Raw genomic sequence first — 24,425 nt, forward strand, 5'->3', positions numbered from 1 at the left:
GTAAGCTTTTTTTATATTACAGTAATATCAGTCTTTATATACTACTGATGATTCAGAATTCAGCTGATGATGTGTCCAGAAGTGGTTGTTGTATTTTGTTTTGTTTTGTTTTGTTTTGGTGTGTGTGTGTGTGTGTGTGTATGTGTGTGTGTTCTTGAAGTTGAAAGGGAACTTCTTTTCTTTGAATACCGAGAACATAAAAGACTACCTTTTTTTTAATGTTTCAATTTTCGTTTAAAATTTTTTGCTTTCCTCTTTGAGAACTTAGATTGATTTCATTTGTATTCAGCATAAGTGTGCATAGAATTTTGATTAGTATATTCTAGACACATTAGTTTGGTATTCTTGTTACAATGCTGTAGGAACTTTTGTAAAGAAAAACAATTTTATTTTTTGAATGTGAACATTTATTCTAATTATGATACTGTTGGAAAACATTTTTGAAATAACTATAGGCTAATAAATGAGCGCACTTATTCTTTAAATACAAATACAACAACTGTGACTTTATATTTTATTTAGTATATTTAGTGGGAGAGGGATTTTGTTTAAGACCATGGTATTGTTAAAGGAGACAAGTAAAATCTCAGTAGTCTCTTCATTTAAGCTATTCAGATCACACCTGAGAAACAAGTAGAAGAAGTCAGGGAGAAACAGAGAGGACTGAGGAAAGAAAAACAAAACAAAACAAATGCCAATGAGCGTGTATATAAGATCTAGGGTACTAGGAATACCAAAATCAAGGAAGTTTCCTGGTGAGTAACTAGTGTGTAGCATGTGTCTGTAACTTGTGTTCTGATTGTCTTAACTGAAAGTACTTGAAACTTGTCATCAGAAAATGTACGATTGGGTCTGTTGAAACCCATTTTAATCAGATGTACGATTAGGTCTGTTTTAGAAATCTCTATGTCAGCTCCACTTTGAATGGTTCTTGAATCCATGACTTTAAAAACTAAGGAATTGCTTGCAGTGAATCAAAGCAGCATTTTAAGTGACCCATAGAGAGGTTCATTAAGCAGTTAATTTAGGCACATTCGCTAGTGGTAGTGTGTATAACACACTATTTTTGTTTTGTCACAGATCTTTCCTCATGAAAAGTCGGTGCCTTACCTAGCTAGAGATAATGCTATAATCTTGATCTAGTTTGCTTTTGAGTTGCCTACTCATTGGTTTTCCATGCTTGGCCCCACTGGGCTAGTCCTTTGTTTCTGGGAGAGTAATCATGTCGTTGGGCACGTGTTGGCTATAGGGGCTCCATGTTTTCTGCTTTAGGTGTTGTTGCTACTCTTCCAATCTTTCATTCCCTCTGTCTGTTTATAATTGAACATTCATTTTCTTCATATACTACCAGATGGCTGGTCAAGAAAACTGTGACTCTCATTTTGATTTGTTTAACTCCTCATCTTTTCAGAAAGAGTATGGACTATAGTTTTTATCCTTACCTTTTGCACTTTTGTCTGGGTGTATTAATTTCTGCTGGCTTCAATGGTCTCCTGGTAGCTTACTCATTTGGTTATAGTGACAGCTAAGATTTTGCATCAGTATTTCTAAGCTGCACTTTCCCATTGGCCTTATAGCCATATGGTAGGCCTCTTGTGTCACCATATACTTCCTGTGTCACCATATGTATTCTTAATATATACTTTCAGTTACATTTTTCTTTAAGTATCACATCTCTTCTCTATGCCTTGCTTCTCAGATCTCAGTGATTCTGAAGCAAGAGGAAAGTAGAAAGTGTCATGTTTCTGCCTCCTAGAAAAGTTTTGGAATAGAACCTACAAGGAGTCTTAAATCTTTTTTTTTTTTTTTAAATCTCCCTAAGACAATGGACTGAAACATAGCTAAATATGGCTCCCGTTTTCAACCAAGACGTTGGTCATGTCCCCGTACACACTGTCAATATCTTATTGGGGGTGAGGAACAGATACTTGGTTTTGGGGGAAAAAATCCTTTCCATGTTTTCTGATGTAGAAGATGAGAGTCAAGTTCAGGCAGATAGATCCTGAGATTAGAGATTCATTCTTTAATACCATAGATTCCACTGCTGCTGCTGTTTTTCTTGTAGTTTTTGTCATCACACTATGGAGCACAGGTCAGAATAGTCATACTTTAATGTATACTAGATGTACCTAACATGTCAACTATCTTATTAACTCGCTATTAAGTTAAAAAATATTTAAATTTAAACCACTAGAATTTAAAGTAACTTTAATTTGTATTACAGTAATTTATATTATGGTAATATTATAGTTTAATTGATACTGTAGTAAATGTTTAATTTATATTAAATAGTTTTTATACATGCACTGAAACTTAATGTATTCGTAGAAGTGTCTTTAAAATCCTTACGTTTTTCCTATTTGTTGTTATTTTGTACACTGTTGTCACAAGAGCAGCTTCCTAATTTTCTAGGATATAGCATTCAAGGTAGTAAATTAGACATGGTCATGACCAATATTAGTAGTTGGCATATAGATCAAAAATTATTACTGTCTGGAATCATTAAGCAATAGGGAAGAATAGTTCTCAGTATTTCAGTAGCCCCTGGACTATCATCATATTATAGTAGAGTAAAATTTTTTTTCATATAATTATCAGAATCCTCAAGACAAGGACAATTATTTTAATTATATTCTGTAAAAATATATTTTCAAAATTCCCCTTGTCTCTGTGGATAAATTATAGTGTTTAAAGAGAGTTTATACTCTATTTATGTGAAAAATTCACATTTCATAAATTTGTTTTAGTAATTTGGGATAAATGAGTTATTACATACCATGCAGTGATTTCTAAAATAGTATTTGCTCTGTAGTTAACTTACATTGATTTCTTGTGAAATCTCCATCTGCCTTTTATTTAGTTAAGAAAATTAGGTAAATCAGATATATGAACAAAATAGAAAGAAACTGTGGCTGTATGTAGCAGGCATTCTTAATCTCTTCTGAGACCGACAAACCCTTCCTTCCTTATTCTTTTGAAGACTCAAATTTGATTGACTGATAATTAGTCATGTATTGGTAATGGACTTTGATTTCCTTAGAAGTGCACTATATCATAGAGAATTATATACTTTAGAGAATCTAGGTAAAATGTTCCATATCTATACAGCACATCTGTTTAAAAAATAACTAAAACATATTTATAATATTTCACATAATTAATAAGTGCAATTACAATATTCTACGTTTTACAATATCCTACATTTTTCAATATAAAACTTTAGTGATGCGTTTTTATTTTATAGGATAGCTATCACATTTGAGGTATATGAAATCTTTAATTCATTAAATGTTTATTTTATCAATAATTAATGGATATATATTTTAAGGTTGGACGTTTGACTGAATGGAAGTTTTACATATATGTATGTGTGTGTATATATATGCATATATATTTATTTTAATGGAACATTGTTCATAAACAATATTTACAAGATACTGCATTTATACATGTCTTTTTATATTGTGCTACGTATGTTCACATACTATATGTTATGTAAATGATGTGTTGTCCTAATTAAAAACTAAATTCAACATTCAATCAGTTATTTTTACTGAAAATATTGTAATCATGCATATTGATTCCATATTTTATAAACTAATTAGATTATAGTATTGTTAATTAAATTATAGTATTTAACTTGGATTTTTCTGTTTTTCAAATATATTTTAAGGTGTTCAAGTTTTATAGTGAGCATCTAAGAAAAAATAGAATGAGACATAAGAATGCAGACACGTTCATATTCTGAAATGTGTTATTAAAAGTTATTTTTGCAATGACCAGCCTTTTGGGTGTGTCTGACTTCTGCTCTATTCTGAATAGAGTTCAGAAATCTCCTGATAATATGACCCACCAATGTTGTATAAGTTTGCATTCCAATAAATTTCTTCATTCCCCTTAAAAGTGGAGAATTAGACCTAAAGCAAGTTATTACTAAAGAGGAACCTAGGAGTAAATACACTTATTTGTTATATATTTTATGTTGTATAGAAACACATTAAGTACTTTTATATGCTCTGCAGGTAAATTTTCAGTTAATTATTATGTATGGGACTGTTAGAAAAAGAACATCTAGAAATTGCATAAATTTGTGTTTGGCTTTAGTAATAGCCATTACATCTCCATTAATAATTGTTCCATTGAATAAAAATAGAAAGAAGAAATGCATCCTATTTTGTTTTATGGACCTAATTTGAAGTACACCATGCTTGCATTTCTTTTTAGAGTTCAAGCTCAGCTCTGAACATCTTAATCCCACTTTCGGTATCACCCTTGAGCATCCACAGTTGTGATTATCGATTTGGGTTTTGAAAGCTGCAACTTAATGGACACATATTAAAAGATATTCCAGGTGATATATATTAAGCCCAACAATCTCTAGTGTGGCATGCTTCCAAAGATTTTGTTGATACTATTATTTTGAAAATGATCAGAGGTTTGTAATGCATGTGCTTATAATGTATTACAAAATCAAATCTTTGATGCCCAAGTTGGTATTTTGTGATTAGGCTAAGCAAAAATGAAGGGTTCGGAGATGGCTAGACGTGCAGTCTGATGAAAAGTGCTGATGCCTTTTTGCTTCAAATCACAAAATATCATTGAAAACAAATTTGTTCATGCAACTTTTCACGCCATACTTGGGACTGTTGTGCTTGAGTATATCCTAGCATTTGTTCTTCATTAATGCAATTGATCTATATTTCCTTCTTATTTTTTTTTGCCAGAGCCATATGTGAATGTTCTAACTGCATGAATTCTTTTCTGATCTTTGATTGGTCTGTTTAGTCCAAACGACAGCATTCAATTTGAGTTGTTAGCACTTAGTGCCCCCTCCCAGCCCGTGTAAAAGTGACTGTTAATTTTTTAATGTGAATAATCGAAGTCTGGGGCATGAAAAGAAAATGCAGTGAACGCGATGATGTTCTTTTATTTTAAAGTAGAAAAACACAGTATATTTACTTTCTTACAGGAGAACAAGAGCCCAGGTCAATATTTGAAATTGCTTCTGTGTATATAAATGAGTAATAGTGCGTGGCCTTTATTACCAAAGTATGGTGTTGTCAAACTGTTACTCATCTGTTATTTTATGTTTATCTGTCAGGATCTCAAAGAAAAAGAGAACGAGGAGCTTGATATTCAGTTGAAAGTATTTGATGAGAACAAAGAGGATGACCTAACTGAATTATCACATCGTCTCAGTGACATTCGAGCAGAAATGGAATATCCTTTGGACAAACTAGAAAAATCATTTTGCATGTATGGTGAAAAAGGGATTTGTGGGTGATTTTTGTGGACCATTATTAGTGTCCTTGTCTGCCAGCCCAATTTATATCCATTTATTTATATTAGAACCTCTCTATGATGCTGTCATTGAGACTCATGTTGAGGAACTGTCAGACTGTCCTGATGATTTACACAGACTATATTGAAAAGTACACAGCGGCTTGCTGTATTATAGGTATAGTCTGCTCAATGGTCTTGAATAGAAAGGGCCTGAGGGGATATACCTCACACAAAGATTTTGCGGGTAAAGTTCACTGAGTTCATATGTGACTACAGGTAATATATTGTACTTTCAGTTTATTAAATGGTACTCAGTCATTTAGAGATATAATTCAATTCTCATATGTGTCTTATTCTCAATCCAAATATTTTGGTTCCTTCGCAAAAAAAGAAATGTTTACATGTTAAAATATCTGGCTCTAATGAGGCTGTGCAGTAGAAGCATTTGAATCAAATACAACTAGCATATAATTTTCCTATGGTAAAGATTTTATACGAAATGATTTGACATCTCAGAGATGGTTGTCATAGCATTGCTGGCCATTTGTTTCACTCCCATTAAATTTCTTACTTATGGATTCTGGGAAAATTAGGAAATACTTCAGAACGAAAATGATCTTTGAGCTGGACCTTTTCTGTATGATGTCTTCTTTCCTCTTCCTCCTCCCCCGTCAAATAGCTGGGAGTAATATTCCCCTCCTTGAAACTCCTAGAGTACTTTGTTTATCTCTTATTTATGTACACTTCTATGCCACTATGAGATTGAGGGCAGAATTGCTCTATTTTATCTTTTTCCTCCAATGCTCCTATCAAAGTGTCTTACATATAAGTACTGGATGAATACAGAGGGTGCCAAAAAATGTATACACATTTTGAGAAAGGAAAAAACTGTATTAAAATTGTAATAGTCAATATATACCGATAACAAAAGAGGAATACAAGTCACGTGTCTACCTTTTTTGGCACCTATGCATTCAACAAATAACAATTTCATAAATATATGGGATAATTTCTCATAATTTCTTATCCATCATTAGTGATTCTAATTTACAATGGTTTCCATACTATTAAATGCTTTTTACATCAGTTAATAAATATCTTGCTTTTCATAGATTTTTCTTATAATCAAAGTTCACCATAAAGCTATTTTCAGATCTATTCTGTAGCCATTTAAAGGACCTTATGAGAGTTTAACACAGCGCTCTAACATGGGGACTAAGAAGTAATCCATCATATACTTAATTCTACTTCGGAGAAAATGTTGACATTTCAGGTTATTTTTAGGATGTCGGATTACATCTTCTCTTCTACTTTTCCTTTACATTGATTTTTCCAGATGCATTTTTGAAATCTGTTTTCTAGTTTACTAAAAGCATTTAAACTTCTATTCTTTTTATATCCTAAGGAAAACGTTTCAAGTTTCATTGTCTTTACCCTCCATCTTTTTTCAAGTAATGAAATACAGATAATTCAAACAATAATAATTTCAGATTTTGTTAAGTATTTCATTTGTATAAAATAAAAACAGTTTTGTGATCTCTTATCAGTCCACAGAATGCTCATTTGTCTTCTGTCTCACGTGCCAGTGAAAGTAGAGGAGCAGTGGCTTTCATCAATAATATAGGTCCTCCCTCTGTTACAACTGCAGGAAGATCAAGAGAAAACCATTTTCATTAATGCCATTGCTGTAGTGAGTAACTGATCATTTACGGTTTTGATGCTTAAATGGCCTTGGAAATGCTCTTTAAGCCTTTTTCTCTCGTTCAAAGATTAAAGTGATTCCATAGATTAAATTTCTTTATGTAAATGTTTAAATACTGGATCATGGAGTTGAAGGTTTAGAAACAGTAATAGAAACAAAGTGATACATCAGTGAATGAAACTTTCATCAAGAATCTTTGATATTTTTTCCTTTACTTACTTTTCACTGATATGAATGAAGTATACCATCTTCTGTATAATATGTTGAAGGACACAGCTGCTGAAAATTACCTATTATCCATTCTACAACATTTTCTGCTCATCCGAAATGATTATTATATCAGGTAAGAGGCAGTTTGTATAATTCGAAAATTAACATTGTAGGGGGGCCTAGACAGTTATACATACATAGAGTGTAAGAGTTTGATGACTCAAGGGAGTATTTTTTAAACTGTTTATTTATTTTTAATTGGGCCAGAAAAATCTTACTTACAAAAGTGGGGTACCCCAGTGACAGGACTTTTAATAGCAATGAACCCAACAGATGTTACTGACCGCATGATGAATTTTCTTTGCCTGATTATGGTAGCGCAGAGTCAGCGCTGAAGAGTCTGTGGTAGAACTTTTAAACTCTTCTATCTTTTAATAAGTGAGGTTTTACTGTGATTTCTATTTTATCATATTTGTAATAGATGTGATCTTATCTAAGAAAATAATGGTAATATTTCAGCTTTATGTTCAGTAATGTAATTATTCAAAATAAATAATTATAGTGACCCATATAGTTAGAAGTATTAGAGTCTAGTCATTGAGAATATATCTGAAAACCAGACAGTTAGAGAAAGGTTTCTGAGTGACTGAAATTATCCAGAAGTTGGTGACCATGATCTTACATTTACCCGTTCGAGAGACTCTTAGTTGTTCTTCAGACTCTAATATGTCCGACATTCTGGCAATCTAGGTTTCCTAATTTGTCACAACTTCCTTGATTAAAGGGAAAAGAAAGGCTACCGTGGGGTCAGGTCCAGTCACAACAAAAATGACAGTTCTAAAGCCACGTTGAAAACTATTATAGCTCAGACCAGTACAGAAACTCATGGACATCATGATGTTACAGGGACACAGAAAAATGTTTAAAATACTAAATTTTATGCTTTTTTTTAAGCAGGAAAGATGATAATGCATCTGAAATAAGTTCTGGCAGTTAAAGGGGTATTGTGGCTGTGTATGTGCAGTTACATGGGTAAATAATTCGGATGAAACCATCCATTTCTCAGTAACTGAATAAATGAGAACTTATAATGTGACACGCTTTTTATCCTGAGAACATCCATTTGAGTTAGAAGTGTTACAAGCACTTGTATTCCTCTCTAGGAATACTTAACGTGTCCTCAAAGAGAAAGTTGGGTTTTCCTGATTTAAACCAAGGAGTCATTGCCTAGACTGATTAGAAGACAATATTATTTACCCTGGACCTGATGATGACTTGAAAGAGCCTCATAATGTGTAATACAGAGGGTGCCAAAAAAATGTACACACTTTTTAAGAATGGAAAATACTGTATTAAAATTGTAACACTCAACATATTCCAATAACAAAAGATGAACACAAGTCATATGTATGCATTTTTTTGGCACCCCCGGTGTTACTATTTATTCTTGTTCTGGAGACCAGCCCCATGACAGAAGACATATAAGAGAAATTAGAATCTGTTTGTCTTCATTTGCAAACTTTGGCTAGTTATTAGCACACTAATTTTAAGTTTATATCATAATTTGTTTATAGTAGTATTTCTTTCCGATTTTCTGTTGAATTTATTAGCCACTGATATATACTAAAATTTCCCCAAATATTAATGCAAAAACTGCTTTTAAAATTTTTTTGTAGCATCCAAGTCGTCATTTCTAAGGCCAGAATTACCTTGATAGATTAAAGAGTTAGGACGTGTTTTAAAACCTTTAACACTTTGAACAAATTGAGGCTATAGTCATGCATATTAAGTGTGTATGCTTCTATAAAATGGATCTTTTAAAATACATGCATAAATACATCTTTGGAATAGTCTGCAGCATAAGTGGCTCAGTCCAGTTTTGTAAGCTGTTATAACTAATCTTGAGCAAAAGTATTGGAATCAATTCAAGACATCGCTTGCCACCTAATGCCAAGATGCTCATCCCTTATTGAAATTAAGAACGGGTAGAGGCCTAAAACCATTTCTGTATCCATGGATGTAGGACTAACAGGTCATTTGTTTTCATTAACTTTAGGAACAATAGCTAAGAAAGTAGATAAGGTTGATAAGTGTCTCGGTACCCAAGCATGAATCTCTGCAAACTAGGTTATTAAGTCACTAAGTGTTCACAGCTGGTTACATCACAATGGGTTTTGCACTATAACATCCAGACCGTCTTTAACCGCAGGTCTTTAACTGCAGGCCTGTTTCTCCTAAGAGAGTGTAATGACTAGAGAGATTTTTTTTTTTTTTAAACAGTGCTAGGAAGACTTAGTTCTTTTATCATACTGAATCACCACTTAAGAAAATTGATTTATATAGGTAGGAAAGGTATTCAACAATACTTTCTTTCTCTTTCAGGCCACAGTACTACAAAATAATTGAGGAGTGCGTTTCACAGGTAGTGCTACACTGCAGTGGTATGGATCCAGATTTCAAGTACAGACAAAGATTAGACATTGATTTAACTCATCTGATAGGTATGTAATATTACCAGCCATGTCCTCTGTGTTTTACTCTCTTCTTTATAATGGGCTCTTTTTAAAGGTAGCTCTCACTGAACTTCCTCTATTAATACCCAATAAATCATTGTGTCCATGGGTACTCAATCATGATAATTGTTAATTATGATCATGAGAGGTCTGCCTATGTGATTGAAAATATTAACCTATTTGATAAGTTTCAACACTCTTCAATTCAATTTAAAATTAATATCCCACAAAAAAACCCCCCACATTGTATTATTACAGATTAATTCCTTCCTTTTTAGAAACACAACTTTGAAATCCTGGTGATTTTTGTAGAAATCATGTGTACAATGGGGTCTAATTAGTAATTCAGTTATATTATTAGTGTTGGCATTTAAGAAAAGAAATACAGGTTTAATTCAGTAACTGAAGACTTTTTATTTCTATCAATGTAAGTCAATTTATATTTCGTACACCTTAGAGCTAGGTAGGAATTTCAGAGGAACGTGTTCATCTTGTTGGATTGCTGAGGAAAGGACTTATATGATCCGGTACTGGGAGTTAGCTATATTTTCAGAAACAGTCTCTGGATGGTGTGAGACATCTCTTATGAAATAAGTTATGCTATCTGACCTTATAGTTAAGCAATTTTATTTATACCTAATCGAAACCACTACTGCTAAGATTCAAGCATGAACTCATTTGTCTTTTAAGGAAGAAAACACCAGCTGTTGAATGCCAATTATGTATTATTCTTTACTCCATAGCACAGAGCAGACTCACAGTAATATCCTTATTATTATTATTTATCACATATTATTCTTTTCTGATTTTAAAACTGCTCCTCATTTATTCTAGGCAATCTAGAGGTTTAGGTAAGTGACAGAATAAACCACCAATGTCACTTTTCAGCTCAGTACTGTTTACCAGCATTACCCACTTTTCAGTGCAGTTCTCTCTCTCTCTCTCTCTCTCTCTCTCTCTCTCTCTCTCTCTCTGTATGTATGCTAATTTTTCTTGGAGAATTTATATTATGAGACGTTTTCCACGTTAACCTTTAAAATGTGACTTTGAATGTCTGAATAATATTCAATTTTATGGAATACCGTAATCATCTTGACTAGTCCTTCCTTATTGTCCATCTAGATTGTTTTCAGGTTTTCACTGTTATAAGTGAATCTCATATGAACATTCTTTGTATACATGTTTGGCTTTTTCTCATTATTTCCTAGGATTTATTTCTCTAATTGAGGGTATGAACTTTGAAAGGCCAAATGCTTTTTAGAAAGCGTGCACCAATTTAGCTTGTCTAACAATTAATGTAAATACTGATCTCACTGCATATTTTTCGTTGAGCTTGCTAAACTCAGTAGTTTATTTCATATTTTGTTGAGAGAGTTATAAGGGACTATTTCCAAATATTTGTATTGGCTTATAATCTATTATAGACCATAGTTGGTACACATAGTCTAGTGTTGATATTGGCTAGTTCATTCAGTGTTCACAGACATTTGTTTTGTGTACTGTGTGCCCGGTACTTATAATTGTGTAGTGTTCATCAAGAGTGTTGAGGTGGAGAGAGACGAAGGGACAAATGGGAGAGGATAGTCAGAATCTTAGAACCACGTGTCATCTCTGTGATTATGAACAAATCACTTAACTTCTGTAGACTTCAGTTTCCTTTGCCAAAATTCAGATAAGTCAAATATGTATGTGGTTCTTAATGTTTTATGGTCAGAAGCCTTTTTCAGTAGCTGATGAATGCTGTGGAACTTTCATTAGAACGCGCACGCGTGCACATGCACACAAAAATTAGCAGGTGCTTCAAGAACTTTTAGGATATCTGCGGATCTCTATTTTAAGATCCCCTGGACTTAAGGAGCATAGAGTCTCTTCTGATTTCACTGTTCTGTAAGTCTTGTATTGTGTATAAATCAGATCATATTCCTGCCTAATTTCTGATACATTGTGATTGAAATTAAAGATCATTACGAACAATTGCAACCACAGCAAAGATTTGGTCCCTCTTTGATCTCATCGTTTACCGATTTCCTTCTTAGTTGCCTTGCTCTAGCAACACAGTTCTTTAAAGTAAAAGAAGAAAACGCTTTATTGAGGTATAGTGGACATGAGATAAACTACCCATCTTTAAAGTGTACAATTTGGTAAATTTTGATATTTATGTACTCATACGTTATAATGTCAAGATAATGAACATCACTCTCACCCCTGAAAAGTTTCTGCATTCTCCTTTGTAGTCCCTCCTTCCCATGGCTCCCTGCACCTCTCCCATCCCAAGACAATCACTGATCTGCTTTCTCTTACTATAGTTTCATTTTATAAAATTTTATATAACTAGAAACGCACAACATAAACTCTTTTCGCCTGGCTTCTTTCATTCAACATAATTATTCTGAGATTCATTTATGTTCTTGTATTGCATGTATCAGTAGTTCATTCCTTTTTATAACTGAGTAGTATTCGAATATATGGATAAACCACAATTTCTTTATACATTGACTTGTTGATAACACATTTGGGTCCTTTATAATTTTTGGCTATTATAAATAAAGATGCTATAACATTCACAAGTTTGGGTATAGAGATATGTTTTTATTTCTTTGGGGTAAATAAATAGGTGTGGAATGGCTAGGTACACAAGAGACTATATGTATAATGATGAGACTATTGTCCAAAAGAGGGTCTTCAGTTTATATTCTGGAGTGCTTGATTATGTGGGAGAAGTTTGATGTTCATTTCCTTCTTTACATAATATATTCTGCCCCTGATCAGAAATGAATTAAGTGAAGGCTTTCTTTAAGAAAACTGAATTAATGAATATTATTGTATCTCTCCCTCTAGCCTTATTTTAAGGTTCATTTTGAGTCTTAATAATCTTAAGCATAGATTCTTTGGCACCTCTCTACCCTTAATAAACTATAAAACAATTTGTAAAGATCTGTAATTACAGAAGTTGCAAAATAATTCAATACCTTTAAAACGATGATGATTTTGTCAAATATATGCTTGGATGCTTGGTTTTGTGCCTCAACAGTAGTATCATGGAATTCAGGTAGCATGCAAAAGAAGGGAAATATGGTGGTTTATGTTTTATGTATAGTAGAGGCCAGTTTCCTTTGAATAGCAGTTGACATAAAAATGATTGCGTAGTAGAATTACAGGATGGCAGCCATCTTTTGCCTAGAGATCCGATGCAATAATTTCTAATCATTTTTTTGGTCAATCTTAATAGATTCTTGTGTGAACAAGGCAAAAGTTGAAGAAAGTGAACAAAAAGCAGCGGAATTTTCAAAGAAGGTAAACCTTATAAAATATTGGCCGTAATCGTTAAATTAATAATTTAATCAAAGTATATATTCTACCTTGTTTCTTTATGTGATATCTTATAAATATTGTTTCAGTTACATAGTAATTTGTGTTTCTGGATTCAAACCTGACCACAGAATACTGATTTCTTTCCTGGTAAGATAAGGTTGCTACTATTGCCTCCTTACTGCCTTCAGTCCATTATGGAATAAAAACACTAGCTGTATTCTATGAAAGTGATACATGAAATAAAATTAGTTTGCTGGAAGGATATAGTTAGACGAAATCAACCAAAATATATTCCTCCATTGCTTTCCGGCAATACTCACAATAGGCAGCTCCTTGGAGAATTGTGAGATGTTTAGCTAGTTTTTTCAGTTACGTTCTGAAGTCAGTGCTATTCATAGCAACAGAATAATGCAGTGTTTTCTCTCTCTGTTTCTCTGTGTGTCTCTTCTTGGACTTACTTTCTTTGGATTTTATAATAATCTTTTTTTACATGATGCTGCTTCACAAAGATTTGGTGGAATTTGAGGTTCCCCCTATGTAGATGCCGGCTTTATGAATATCTTAATTTTATCTAGGCCTCAGATTGTGTTTTCCTTGTTTCATGAAAGCATAGTTACAATTTTATTAGCTTCTACCAAAAGTTGTCTTTTTAAAAATCTAGACCTTGTGAAGCGTTTGTATAGCATTTCTCTCCTGCTGGTGCAGGAGAAGGATTGAAGCACAAGTCTAAAAGCTCTCCAGTTTTCAGCCTTCTGACAGCAAGATAAAGTGCTTACATATTGCTGTCTCTTCAAAGTTATGACTTACCTTGGAGATTAGATAATCACTTTTGCTATCACTCTAGAAATTATAGAGTATTACTGAAGTTACTTCAGGGCATCTGAAGAAATGTCTTTGCTCCTTCAGTTACCAGAATAGATTTTTAAGAGCTTGAGCATAAAATGTTTGGGTGAAGCTGTCATTTTTATTGGTGAAAGAAAATGTACGCTCTTTGATTAATAGACCTTTATGTTTCTAATGTTCTTGTTTTAAGTAGCACATTTAAAATTCCCTTTGAAAAATCTTAAGACTCTCCTGAATTTTTCGCTGGCACTGTGATTAGATGCCACAAGAATGGAGCAAATTGTGATGATCTTACCGGGAAAATGTTCTGCAAGCATATGTTATGGGAAAAGGGGTCCTGAAATAATCAAAAAGAAATTTCAGTGTTTGATGCTTTATTCTCACCACCAGCATGTAGAATGAAAACGTGTGTGGTCTCCCAGTGGTTATCTGTTTGCCTTCTCTTATTCTGGGTGACTTTATGAGGCAATATAAAGTAGTAAAAAAAGGGGGGAGGGGCTAGCATGAGAAGCAGGAGTTGTAAGATCTGAGCTCAGCTTTTCCATTTATTAGCTGTGACTTTAAGTAAGCCACTACTCTCCTTGGATCTTAATGTCTTTGTCATTAGAAGGAGTGGAGAAGTTTAGTGGATTTAATTCTTCCAGCTCGCATATCTCAGGCTTCTGTGATTTCTTCTGTGGGTTTACAGATTATGATCATTTTAAATCACAAGCAGAAACATTGTGTGCCTCTCTTCAAATATACTAATAAACAAACCATTTGTAGAGGAAAACTGTATAGTGTGTTTGTGTAGGCACCATGCTTGAGAATCACGCAGGAGAAGCTAAGTTTGGGAGGGAGAATGGGAGTACAGAATCAGATAAATCTTAACACGAATCGTCGTGAAGTCGAAAGAGCTCCATTTCTCAGTGAACTAGGAAACAAGGTCATTTGCTGACTGTAAAGGATCTGGGGTGGGTTTGAAATTTAAAGAGATTAGAGACGATTTGGAGCAACCTCTGTGGGTCATTTTCCTGGACTCAACTACAGGTGACTAAAAGAATTAACTGAACAGTATTTCAGGTTTGATCCAAACACTATTATTATCCAATTAGCTCTCACCAGCTCTCACCCAGTCTTTCTTCAGACTTGGATCTGCGTGGCATTGTATAATTTCCAAAGGTCAAATCTATTGTGAGGAGGAATATTTATTCGTTGTGAACATTTTTTTATTGTTTCACAAACTCTAAAGATAATTCTCGACAGTAAGATATATCAGTCTTAAAAACAGATCGAACATCATTGGAATAATGTATAGACTTCTAAAATGAAGTGATACTGACAATAAAGAACAAATGTTCTATAGTGGACATAAGCAGTATTCACTCTTAAGTATGCAGGCTAGCTTGGGCTTGCTTAGAGCCCTGATTGAGGTAAGGGCTGGGCATGATACAGTAAATGGATATTCACCATTTAGATGGTCTCTTTGGCGTAGCACACTGTAATTTCACCTCTCATTTCCCTCTTATAACATTTCATACAAGTGTTTTGGTTAATCGTGTGAAGGAGAACGCCATGAAGGCATCTATCATTCTACTGTCAGATTTTGTGGAGTGCTACTATTTGGATGGTAGGCAATTGAGATTATAATAGAAAATTCTAATTTGTATTAATGTACAGCCATTTGAGCATTCTGAAAAGGCAGTCTCTTTCAAGATTAAATATAGTGAAGGAGTTGAACGGCTTGATGGGTAATTTTTTTTTAGTTTCTTTTTTAAAAATATACATATTTTTTATCAGTTTGCAACAACATGGATGGACCTAGAGAATATTATGCTAAGTGAAATAAGTCAGACTGAGAAAGACAAATACCGTGTGATCTCATATGTGGAATGTAAAGAACAGAATAATGAGCGAAAAAACAAATAGACTCAGAGATACAGAGAAATAACTGATGGTTGCTAGATGGGCAGGGGTGGGGATAGGGGAGAAGGTGAGGGGATTAGAAAGCACAAATTGGTAGTAACAATATAGTTACAAGTATATGAAATACAGTACGGGGAATATAATCAATAATGTTGTTGATGGCTAATTTTTAGGTTTCATTTTCTAATTGAATAAATTTAAAAGTATAGGATGAAACATTTAAAAACATGAATAATTCTAAAACCTAACTTTCAGTAACCAAAAAAATAATCCATTGCGTATTGAGACTTCTTAGTTCACCCTTTTAAAACTTTTTTTTTTTTTTTCCCAGAAGGGAAAAGCGGTTTATTTACCTTGGGTTGGGGGCATGTTTCTTTTTTACTACCACCATAAGCAATACCCTACACCCACATGGGTGCTTAATTGTCGTGAAAATAATCAAGAGCTCTGATTTTTTTGAATGACCTGGGAATTCAGTGAAGCAAGAAGCACTCTACTTATTTAATACATAATGTTGTTTAAAGCTTTCTCAAAACTATATTATTAAATGTACATTTATGATGGTGATCATTGCAGTTCGATGAAGAATTCACAGCTCGACAGGAAGCTCAAGCTGAGCTTCAGAAAAGAGAAGAAAAAATCAAAGAGCTTGAAACAGAAATCCAGCAACTTCGAACCCAGGTAATGAAACAAGATATAGACTTTGTGTCATGTCACAGTGAGTTCAGTGGTAGAAAATTATCTTGTTAGATGGAAGGAAAAAAATGTGACCGGAAGCAGACTTTTGGCAGTTTCACATTTTCATTGAAATGACTACAGATTTGATTTTCCAGGACAATAAATCATTTTAATGTTTGGATCAAAATACTAGTTGCGTGAACTGCCCTGAATATTCTTACTGGAATTGTGGGGGCTAAGAAAAAATGAATACTTTCCCTCCATCTTCTAAGTTTTTCTAGTTGGACTGATAATCAAATTAACAGAGACAGATTAACAGGAGAAAATCAAAATTTAATACATGCGCTTGGGGAATTCACATAAGCATGAAAATTCCAGAGACAGTTAGGTGACATTGGGTATATGTGACATTTTGGAAAAAGGAGAAAAGGTGGGGGGGAACGGGTCTGAGATTTCAGAAGTGAGAATGGGCGATTTACAGGTAGTTGAGGAAGGGCTGGGCGCACACACAGGGCAGGAACATTCTTGCTGGGCGACTCAGTGACAATGGGACACAGCAGGTGTGTAGCCAACAGGCCCCTGCCTGAAGCCTTCCCATTTACCATACTTAATTCACAATAAGCTAAAGTGAATATTCTAAGATTTCCTTCCTGAAGCAGGCTTTTCTGTCTGAATCTCTTTCACAGGAAAGGGGGGGGGGGCCCAAAGATTCTTTCTGAGTCTTGTGTCTTAATAAACAGCTTAAAATCAATAACCCCACAAGGCGGCTTCAGGATGGCAAAACTTTGGTTCCCTTCAGAATATATTACACGTAACTGTTTCTGAGATGAAATTTTCGTGATGATTTAAAAAATTAGATGCATAGTACTTTCTTTCAAAAATAACGTGAAAATGTTTCTTAATTTTAATTATCCCCCAAACGTTTTGAGATGTCTTTAAAACTTGACTATCATAATTTCAAAACCTGTAAGCTTTACATTTACAATTACGTTCTCTATGATGACAATCTCCCATATACACTTAAAATCTTAATTATGGTGTGTAAACTTTAGAACTGATTAAGTACTCTCAGCACATTTTGTGTTTTAAAAGAATACTAAGAAATGTAAGATAACTTCTTAACATAGTGGATGCTCAGGTGTTGGTTGATTGATTAGGTCTGTTTCCATCAGTCTACTGAAAGATGACTTCAGAGTCACCAGAGCACCCAAATTACCCAATGTGGTGGCCTTTTCCTACCCTTAGCCTGTGTCACTCACCTGTAATATTTGATAATTGCCTTTTATGAAATCTTTCTCTTTTGGTATCATGTGACTTCCCTTTTTACGTCCCTGAGAACTCAGTTTCTCTTTATGTTTTTGACCCCCCCCCAAAGTGATGACATTCCCCAATTTTCTGTGCTCTGCTCTTTTCCCTCTATGTGTCCTTGTACTAATATCCCATTTAGTATTATGAGTTCGAATATCACCTTTTAATAGGTCTCAAGTCTCCTGAGTTTGTCTTATATTTCCAGCTCTTGATCAGCTTCCTTCATGGGAAGGCTCTGCTGTATGTTGACATCTAACCCATTATTTGTGGTCACCTTTATTTCTTCAAACCATCCTGGTCTCCATTCTTACTTGTTTCAATGTTATTACCATTTTTTTTTTTTTTTTTGATCGGGAAGCTGGAGTTTCTTTGCCTTTTCTCTGCCCTACCACCTGACAAATTAAGCTTTGCCACTGTTTTATGTCAGTTCTTTCTCCCTCGCATCAAAACTCCGAATCACCCAGGATCACCATCATTACATCGTGCCTGGAATATTGTAATTGTTTCCTGACTTTTCTCCCTACCTATATTCTCTTCCTCCTCAGATACATCCTTATTGTCAGTGGCAAATTAATCTTCCTAAAACATTGCCCTGATGACTGTCACTCTAGGCTTTAATATGTTCGATAGTTGCCTATTGCATTCAGGATTAAATAAAAATCTCCTTACCAGGAATTTGAGGGCCTTCTGTCATGGGCTCCCTTATCTCCCCTTTGCAGCCGAGCCTTCTGACTGCTCTCCTAACTACCGCCTGTTTTGCGGTGAAGTCATGTTTCCTCCCTTCACATTTAGAATTTACTGTCTCCACACTTCCTTCTGCCAGCATTGCCCAGACATTAGTTCCAGAGATGCTAATGGGGTTTTCATGAGGAAAGCATTCCATAGTCCAATAAATTTGGTACACTTGAAATTCTCCTCTTGGAAATTCACAATACTCATTAGCATATTAAAGGGTCTGAGATGTCCTACACTGAAGAAACCTGTCTTAACTCTTTTTTCATGCAGCTTTCCCAAAGTCATTGAACCACAGAACTCTTTATCTCAGACCACCTATTAATATCCCCTGGGAAATAGTGTTTTCATGGAACTTAGTTGAGAAATGCAGACTTACGTTATTCTCTGTCAGAAATGCCCTCCCTTGCTCATCTGTGCCTGCAAAACATATCCGTTAATGATGAGCTCAGTAAAGTAATCTTTGGAAAGTTTCACCAAAAACTCCATTAAAGAATTTCTGTGAACTTTTTTTAAAAATTAAATTTATTGGGGTGACGAGGGTTTCAAGGTGACATAGGTTTCAAGTCTGCATCTCTGTAATCCATCATCTGTATATCACATTGTTCTATGAACTTCTGTATCACTTGTGTAGACCACTGTATCATATTCTGTTTGTGTGCCTGCTTTGTTTCTTCCACTCGAGCGTGAACACCTTGAGAACAGTGTCTTTACTTATTCTTCTTCTTCAGGGCCTGATGGTACCTTGCACAGGGCCTTACCCACTACTTAGTGAGTAGTTGCTTATTTATTATTAAATTAACTAACCTGTAAAAGTTCAGAGTCACACAGTGCTTTCCCGTGTCCCCAAATGGTGTCTAGTATTAAATTATTCATAGCCGTATTCAATTCTCAATACTTGATTGTAGCCTAATTTAATTGTTTCATTCCTAATTGTTCAGGGATGAGATGAAAAGGGCTGATACGATTTGATTTTTAAATCCTGCTGGCTTTTAATGTAAACATTTGAGATTCTTTATTAAATTCATAAAATATGTATTTAACGAGTAAAATCCTATTTTAAAGTAGTAGCATTTTTGTGGTTGTACACATTCCATATCATAAATATGATCTAATAAAGGCAAAATTTGATGTTTACAAACATGTATTACTTTAATTTTGCTGTCTATTAATATGAAAATGGGATACACATTTTACCTTTTAAATTATTCAATAGATCCATTCGTACAAAAAATTTATAGCGTAAATTACTATTAGGTTGGTGCAAAAATAATTGTGGTTTAAAAGGTTAAAAATAATTGTGGTTTAAACCACAATTACTTTTGCACCAATATAATAACATCCCAAACTTTTCAGAAAAATTATTTACATTTTCCCCAGAATTTCTTTGATCACAATCAACATTGTAAAAATCAGACTGTTTTCTATAATTTGCTGCATTAAAAATAAAATGTAAAAAATGTTGCATATTTTAATCCTATCTTTAATTCTTCCTAATCACAGGAGAGGATTGCATTCTACCAGAGGCTTGTTTTTTGTTAAGTGTATGAACACTTTAGTTGTATATATGTAGGTACAGACATAAGCATTCATATGTGAATAAAATATATGGACAATACACATTGTATAATGTGAGAAACATTTGCGTGATTCTATGATTGTTAATTTTTAATCTTGTTAATAGATAATCCTTTAAATTGATTGTTCCAAAAAATATGCTTCAACTTACTTATTTTGTAAAGATATTTCTAAGTTTAGTTAGCAGAATTAAGTAGTCCTAGTAGGAAATTCATATTATTAGCGAAGAGAAAACATGCTCTCCAAATAAAAATAACACTATACCAAAAAATTTCATTGGTTTTAAACTTTTCATTCAGTTAACCTAATGTCATATTTTGATTACAGAAGATGTCTATTTATCGGTAGGAGTTTCCTAGGAATGTTTATAATAGACAACTTCACTTTATTCATTTAGTTTGGAAAGTGAACCATTGTGATCAGTGGTGGTTCAAAGAAAGAGGTACAGATTAATCATCAAAAAAGTAGACAATATGGAATATGGTGTTCTCCTTCATCTGTCGTCTCTCATGTTAGAGAATGAGTTTGAAGTTACTTTCTGCTAGTAGAAATAAGTTATATTTGCCTCATAATCCAATCTGTGTGAATTCATTCCCCTCATGGCACAGGACACCCATGCGTGAGGAGGCAGTCTGTTATAGTGGAAAGAGGACTGCATTGGGTATGGGAAGAACCATATTCAAATATCAATCACATTTCAGATTGTGTGACCTTTGTATAGCCATTTAACCTTTTTTGTAGTTACAGTTTCCTTATCTATAAGCAGTGAGGGAATAGTGAGATCAAAGTGTGCCACCTACATTATAGGGTTATAACAACAATGGAAATAAATAATAGCTGTAAAAACATAAACATTAATGTACAAATGGTGTTGCTTAGTATTAATTATTGATATTAGAAGAGAGCTAAGTTACTGGTTCTCTGAGACAGTGTCTTTGTGTAAAGCTAATTGGTCCCAGTGGAATCAAATTTATGACCTTTTATGTGTTAATTATCTCATGTTTAAACCAACTAGTCTAACAGGTCCAATCCTTGTATAAAACTTTTTCTTTTCATATATTTACAATGAAAGGTAATTTTTCATTATTTTGGAGGAGTGTTTCACAAAATCTTTGAGGACGCCCACTTTTCTAGCATTAGCGTGTTAGCAGAAGTAGTCAGTGTCCAGCGTTTTGATTGCTTATCAAAAATCTGTGTGAGTCTTTTTTATGAACTGTTAAGCCTTACGATGTTGCTAAGTTAAATAAGTGCATCGAATCTTAAACAAAGCACAAATGTCTCCTGCTAAGTTTTCTTTGCTGCTGTATTGTGGTCTAAGCATTTAAACATTGGGTTATGTCTCTTTCAGGGACCTGGACTCTCAGGTGCGTCAGGAATTCCTCCATTGCCAGGTGCTGGGCCATCCCTACCACCACCCCCACCACCACCACCTCTACCTGGAGGAGCAGCTCCTCCCCCTCCTCCCCCTCCTTTGCCTGGAATGACCGGTGGTATACCACCACCACCAGCACCACCACCTTTGTTTGGCGGACCTCCTCCACCACCCCCCCTTGGAGGGGTTCCTCCTCCCCCAGGAGCACCTGCTGTTTTGCCTTATGGAATGAAGCATAAAAAAATATATAAACCTGAGGTGTCCATGAAGAGAATCAATTGGTCAAAGGTAATAGTACAACTAGAGTGCTGTGGCTTTGTTTAGACACAGTTGATCATTACTGTATAAATAACTGTATTGCTACGTATAAGTATTATGTAATGTTTGAGAACATGACTCCTGACTCTGCTTTCTTTTGTGAGTTCACCGTCTTATGTTCATCTTTCAGTCTAGGGCCTAGAGAATTGGAAACTCCACCGATAAGTTAAAATTAATGTGCAAAGAAAAAGGAAAATCAAAGTGAAAGTAGTGTTAGAGAATAATATATGAAATATATCACCAAATAAAAACTAATTTTGATTCTTTTACCATTGTTAACTTTAAGTGCTAGAACATTCGTGACTACAGTCTTTTTATTGAGCCTTTTTATCGTAGTTATTTTTGTTCTTAGAGAAAGGTTTGTTTTTTTTAAGTTTTAAACTTTCAGATAGTGTTGGATAAGTGACAGTATTCAGTAGTGATGTAATCTAATCGTTTTTTAACATGATGTATGAAATTTTTTTCTTTTGAATGTTATTTTGCTTTAATGTTATCAAATAATATGTCTTGTAAAAGCTTATTATCAAGATTGAGACAGTCTCCATTCACTAGTAACTAATTTTCTAATGAAAATACAATTATCCAGACCACCATTTGGGGAAATGACTCATCCAAGAACATACTTACAGTGATACCTGACAGTATCTACACAATAAATTGGTTTGACCAGAATATTGGTTACATCAGTTTTAAAGTTAAGCATCTACTGATGCTTTGGTCATAAAAGTAAATGAAGTGTAAATGGTTTTAGAAGGTAGTTTTTTTCTTTTTTTTTTCAAATTTCCTACAATCCACCTAACTGTAGGATCCAAAATTTCTGTTGGTCCAGTGTGTGTAAATGTCATGATACATTAATTTAACAATTTAGCATACAGAGTAATGGTACTTAACATGTCACAAAGCATCATGACTTACTGGAAAGCACACAGTTCTAATCTTGGGTTTTCGTGTAGTGGCTAAAAGGACAATTCTCTGGAGTTACTCTGCCTGGGTTTAAAATCTCATCTTCACTATTTTCTACCTTCAGCAGCCACTTAAACTTTCTGGGGCTCAGTTTCCTCATCTTTAACATGGAGATACTAGTATGTCCTGCCTCAAAGGATTAGATTAGATGAGTTAATATATCAAATCACTTAAAACAGTGCAGGGCATGTGGTACGAGGCATGTGTCAACAATTATTTTGGCTACTCCCTTTAATCCAGTCAGTGAACATGGGGAATTCACATTTCTGAATCTCAATTTACCCATTTTTAAGAATTCAGAATCAAGTTGAAATCATACAAATTGGGGAGGGATTTACTAAATTATTTTTAAGGTTCCTTCCATAGAAAATATTTTTTCAGTTGAAGGTTTTTTTTGTGTGTGTGTTTTTTTTTAAATTGCTATATGGCCTATTGCTATCATGTACCTTTTTTATATACTGATAGAATTCTGTGACTTTCTCAATGATTAGTTACTTAAAAGTGTTATTTTGATCCTAAAATTGATACAATAGATAAAGGAACTGTCATTCAACTTTGGTTGAAGTGAATTCTTTGAAAAAGTAAATATGCAGTAGTGTCTTAGAAACTTATCTTTATTATTTTTGTTTCAGATTGAACCCAAAGAATTATCTGAGAACTGTTTCTGGTTAAAAGTTAAGGAAGACAAGTTTGAAAATGCAGATCTCTTTGCAAAACTGGCGCTGAATTTTGCTACCCAGATAAAAGGTACATTTTGTTTTTTAAAATGTAAATTCTTTATTCTGATATATGGAAGTCTGTGCTCTGCTAACATTTCTAGTGATATATACATGTCATCTTTCTACACTGGACAGAGTCAAACATAAGTAGATTAACATATTAACTGTATTTACCCGGTACTAAGGAAGGATAGCTCTTTTCTTTTAATTTAATTTTGCCTAAATATTGTTATTCATCTGAAAATATGGTTTTATTTTTATTGTTTAATATGTGAGTTATACCCCTCTAGTTTAAAGTTATCATTAAGAAGCAGAGGAGATTAATTTGTTGATTCACCATGTAAAAGAAAATAATGCAACACAATACTAATGGCTCAGCGTTTTCATGATATGGGAATGAGATGGGTGCCATAGTGCTTAAATAGTTTTTCCTCTTATGTTTGTACTGCTTATCAATTTGGCTTTCCTAGGAGATTTTATAGTTTTTTCCCCTAAGCAGATTTTCTGGAGTAGATTCAAAATCTGGTAACTAAGAAGTTTATTTTACTGATTTGATAATAGAATACCTTGTTTATGATTAGATCCTTAACCTCTTGTGAATTTCACGCATAATTTTGGTGTTATGTAGGTAACGTCTCAAGCTCATAATTAAACATCATGGTTTGTGAATTTTTGATATTTTGTATTAACATTACTATTTTACTAATTATTTCAGAGTTGATAATTTAGGAAAGCATAGGATTTTGTCAGTCTGGATGAGTCTTTACAACTAAGAAATTGATGCATTCTGTAGGCCCATGCCCTTGGAATTAGCACCTTTATAATTCATTTCATTCATTTGTCACAATATGCCCTAGTATGTGAAAATGTGAATTTTGGAAGATTCAGAGAGAGAGAGAGAGAGATTCCTTTTCAGCCCTTCTATCATATTTGGCACACTGGAGGTCCTTGTGCTGTATTTGTTGTTTCTTATAGATTGACGTTCACAT

The 24,425-nt window shown here is 34.0% G+C and overlaps 1 protein-coding gene across 3 annotated transcripts in view; it reads left to right on the plus strand.

The window, feature by feature from the left end:
- Positions 1–24,425, plus strand: part of DIAPH2 (diaphanous related formin 2) — an 832,169-nt gene that overhangs the window by 229,973 nt on the left and 577,771 nt on the right. For all 3 annotated transcript variants that reach the window (XM_019756670.3, XM_019756672.3, XM_019756671.3), the window contains 7 exons: positions 5,102–5,220; positions 7,212–7,328; positions 9,578–9,696; positions 12,938–13,002; positions 16,345–16,449; positions 21,413–21,724; positions 23,350–23,464. In XM_019756670.3, coding sequence (XP_019612229.2) covers positions 5,102–5,220; positions 7,212–7,328; positions 9,578–9,696; positions 12,938–13,002; positions 16,345–16,449; positions 21,413–21,724; positions 23,350–23,464 — 952 coding nt within the window. The remainder of the gene's footprint in view (positions 1–5,101; positions 5,221–7,211; positions 7,329–9,577; positions 9,697–12,937; positions 13,003–16,344; positions 16,450–21,412; positions 21,725–23,349; positions 23,465–24,425) is intronic.

Source organism: Rhinolophus sinicus, chromosome 18 (genome assembly GCF_057876585.1).
Source record: "Rhinolophus sinicus isolate RSI-liver-muscle chromosome 18, RSI-T2T, whole genome shotgun sequence".
Lineage (NCBI taxonomy): Eukaryota > Metazoa > Chordata > Mammalia > Chiroptera > Rhinolophidae > Rhinolophus > Rhinolophus sinicus.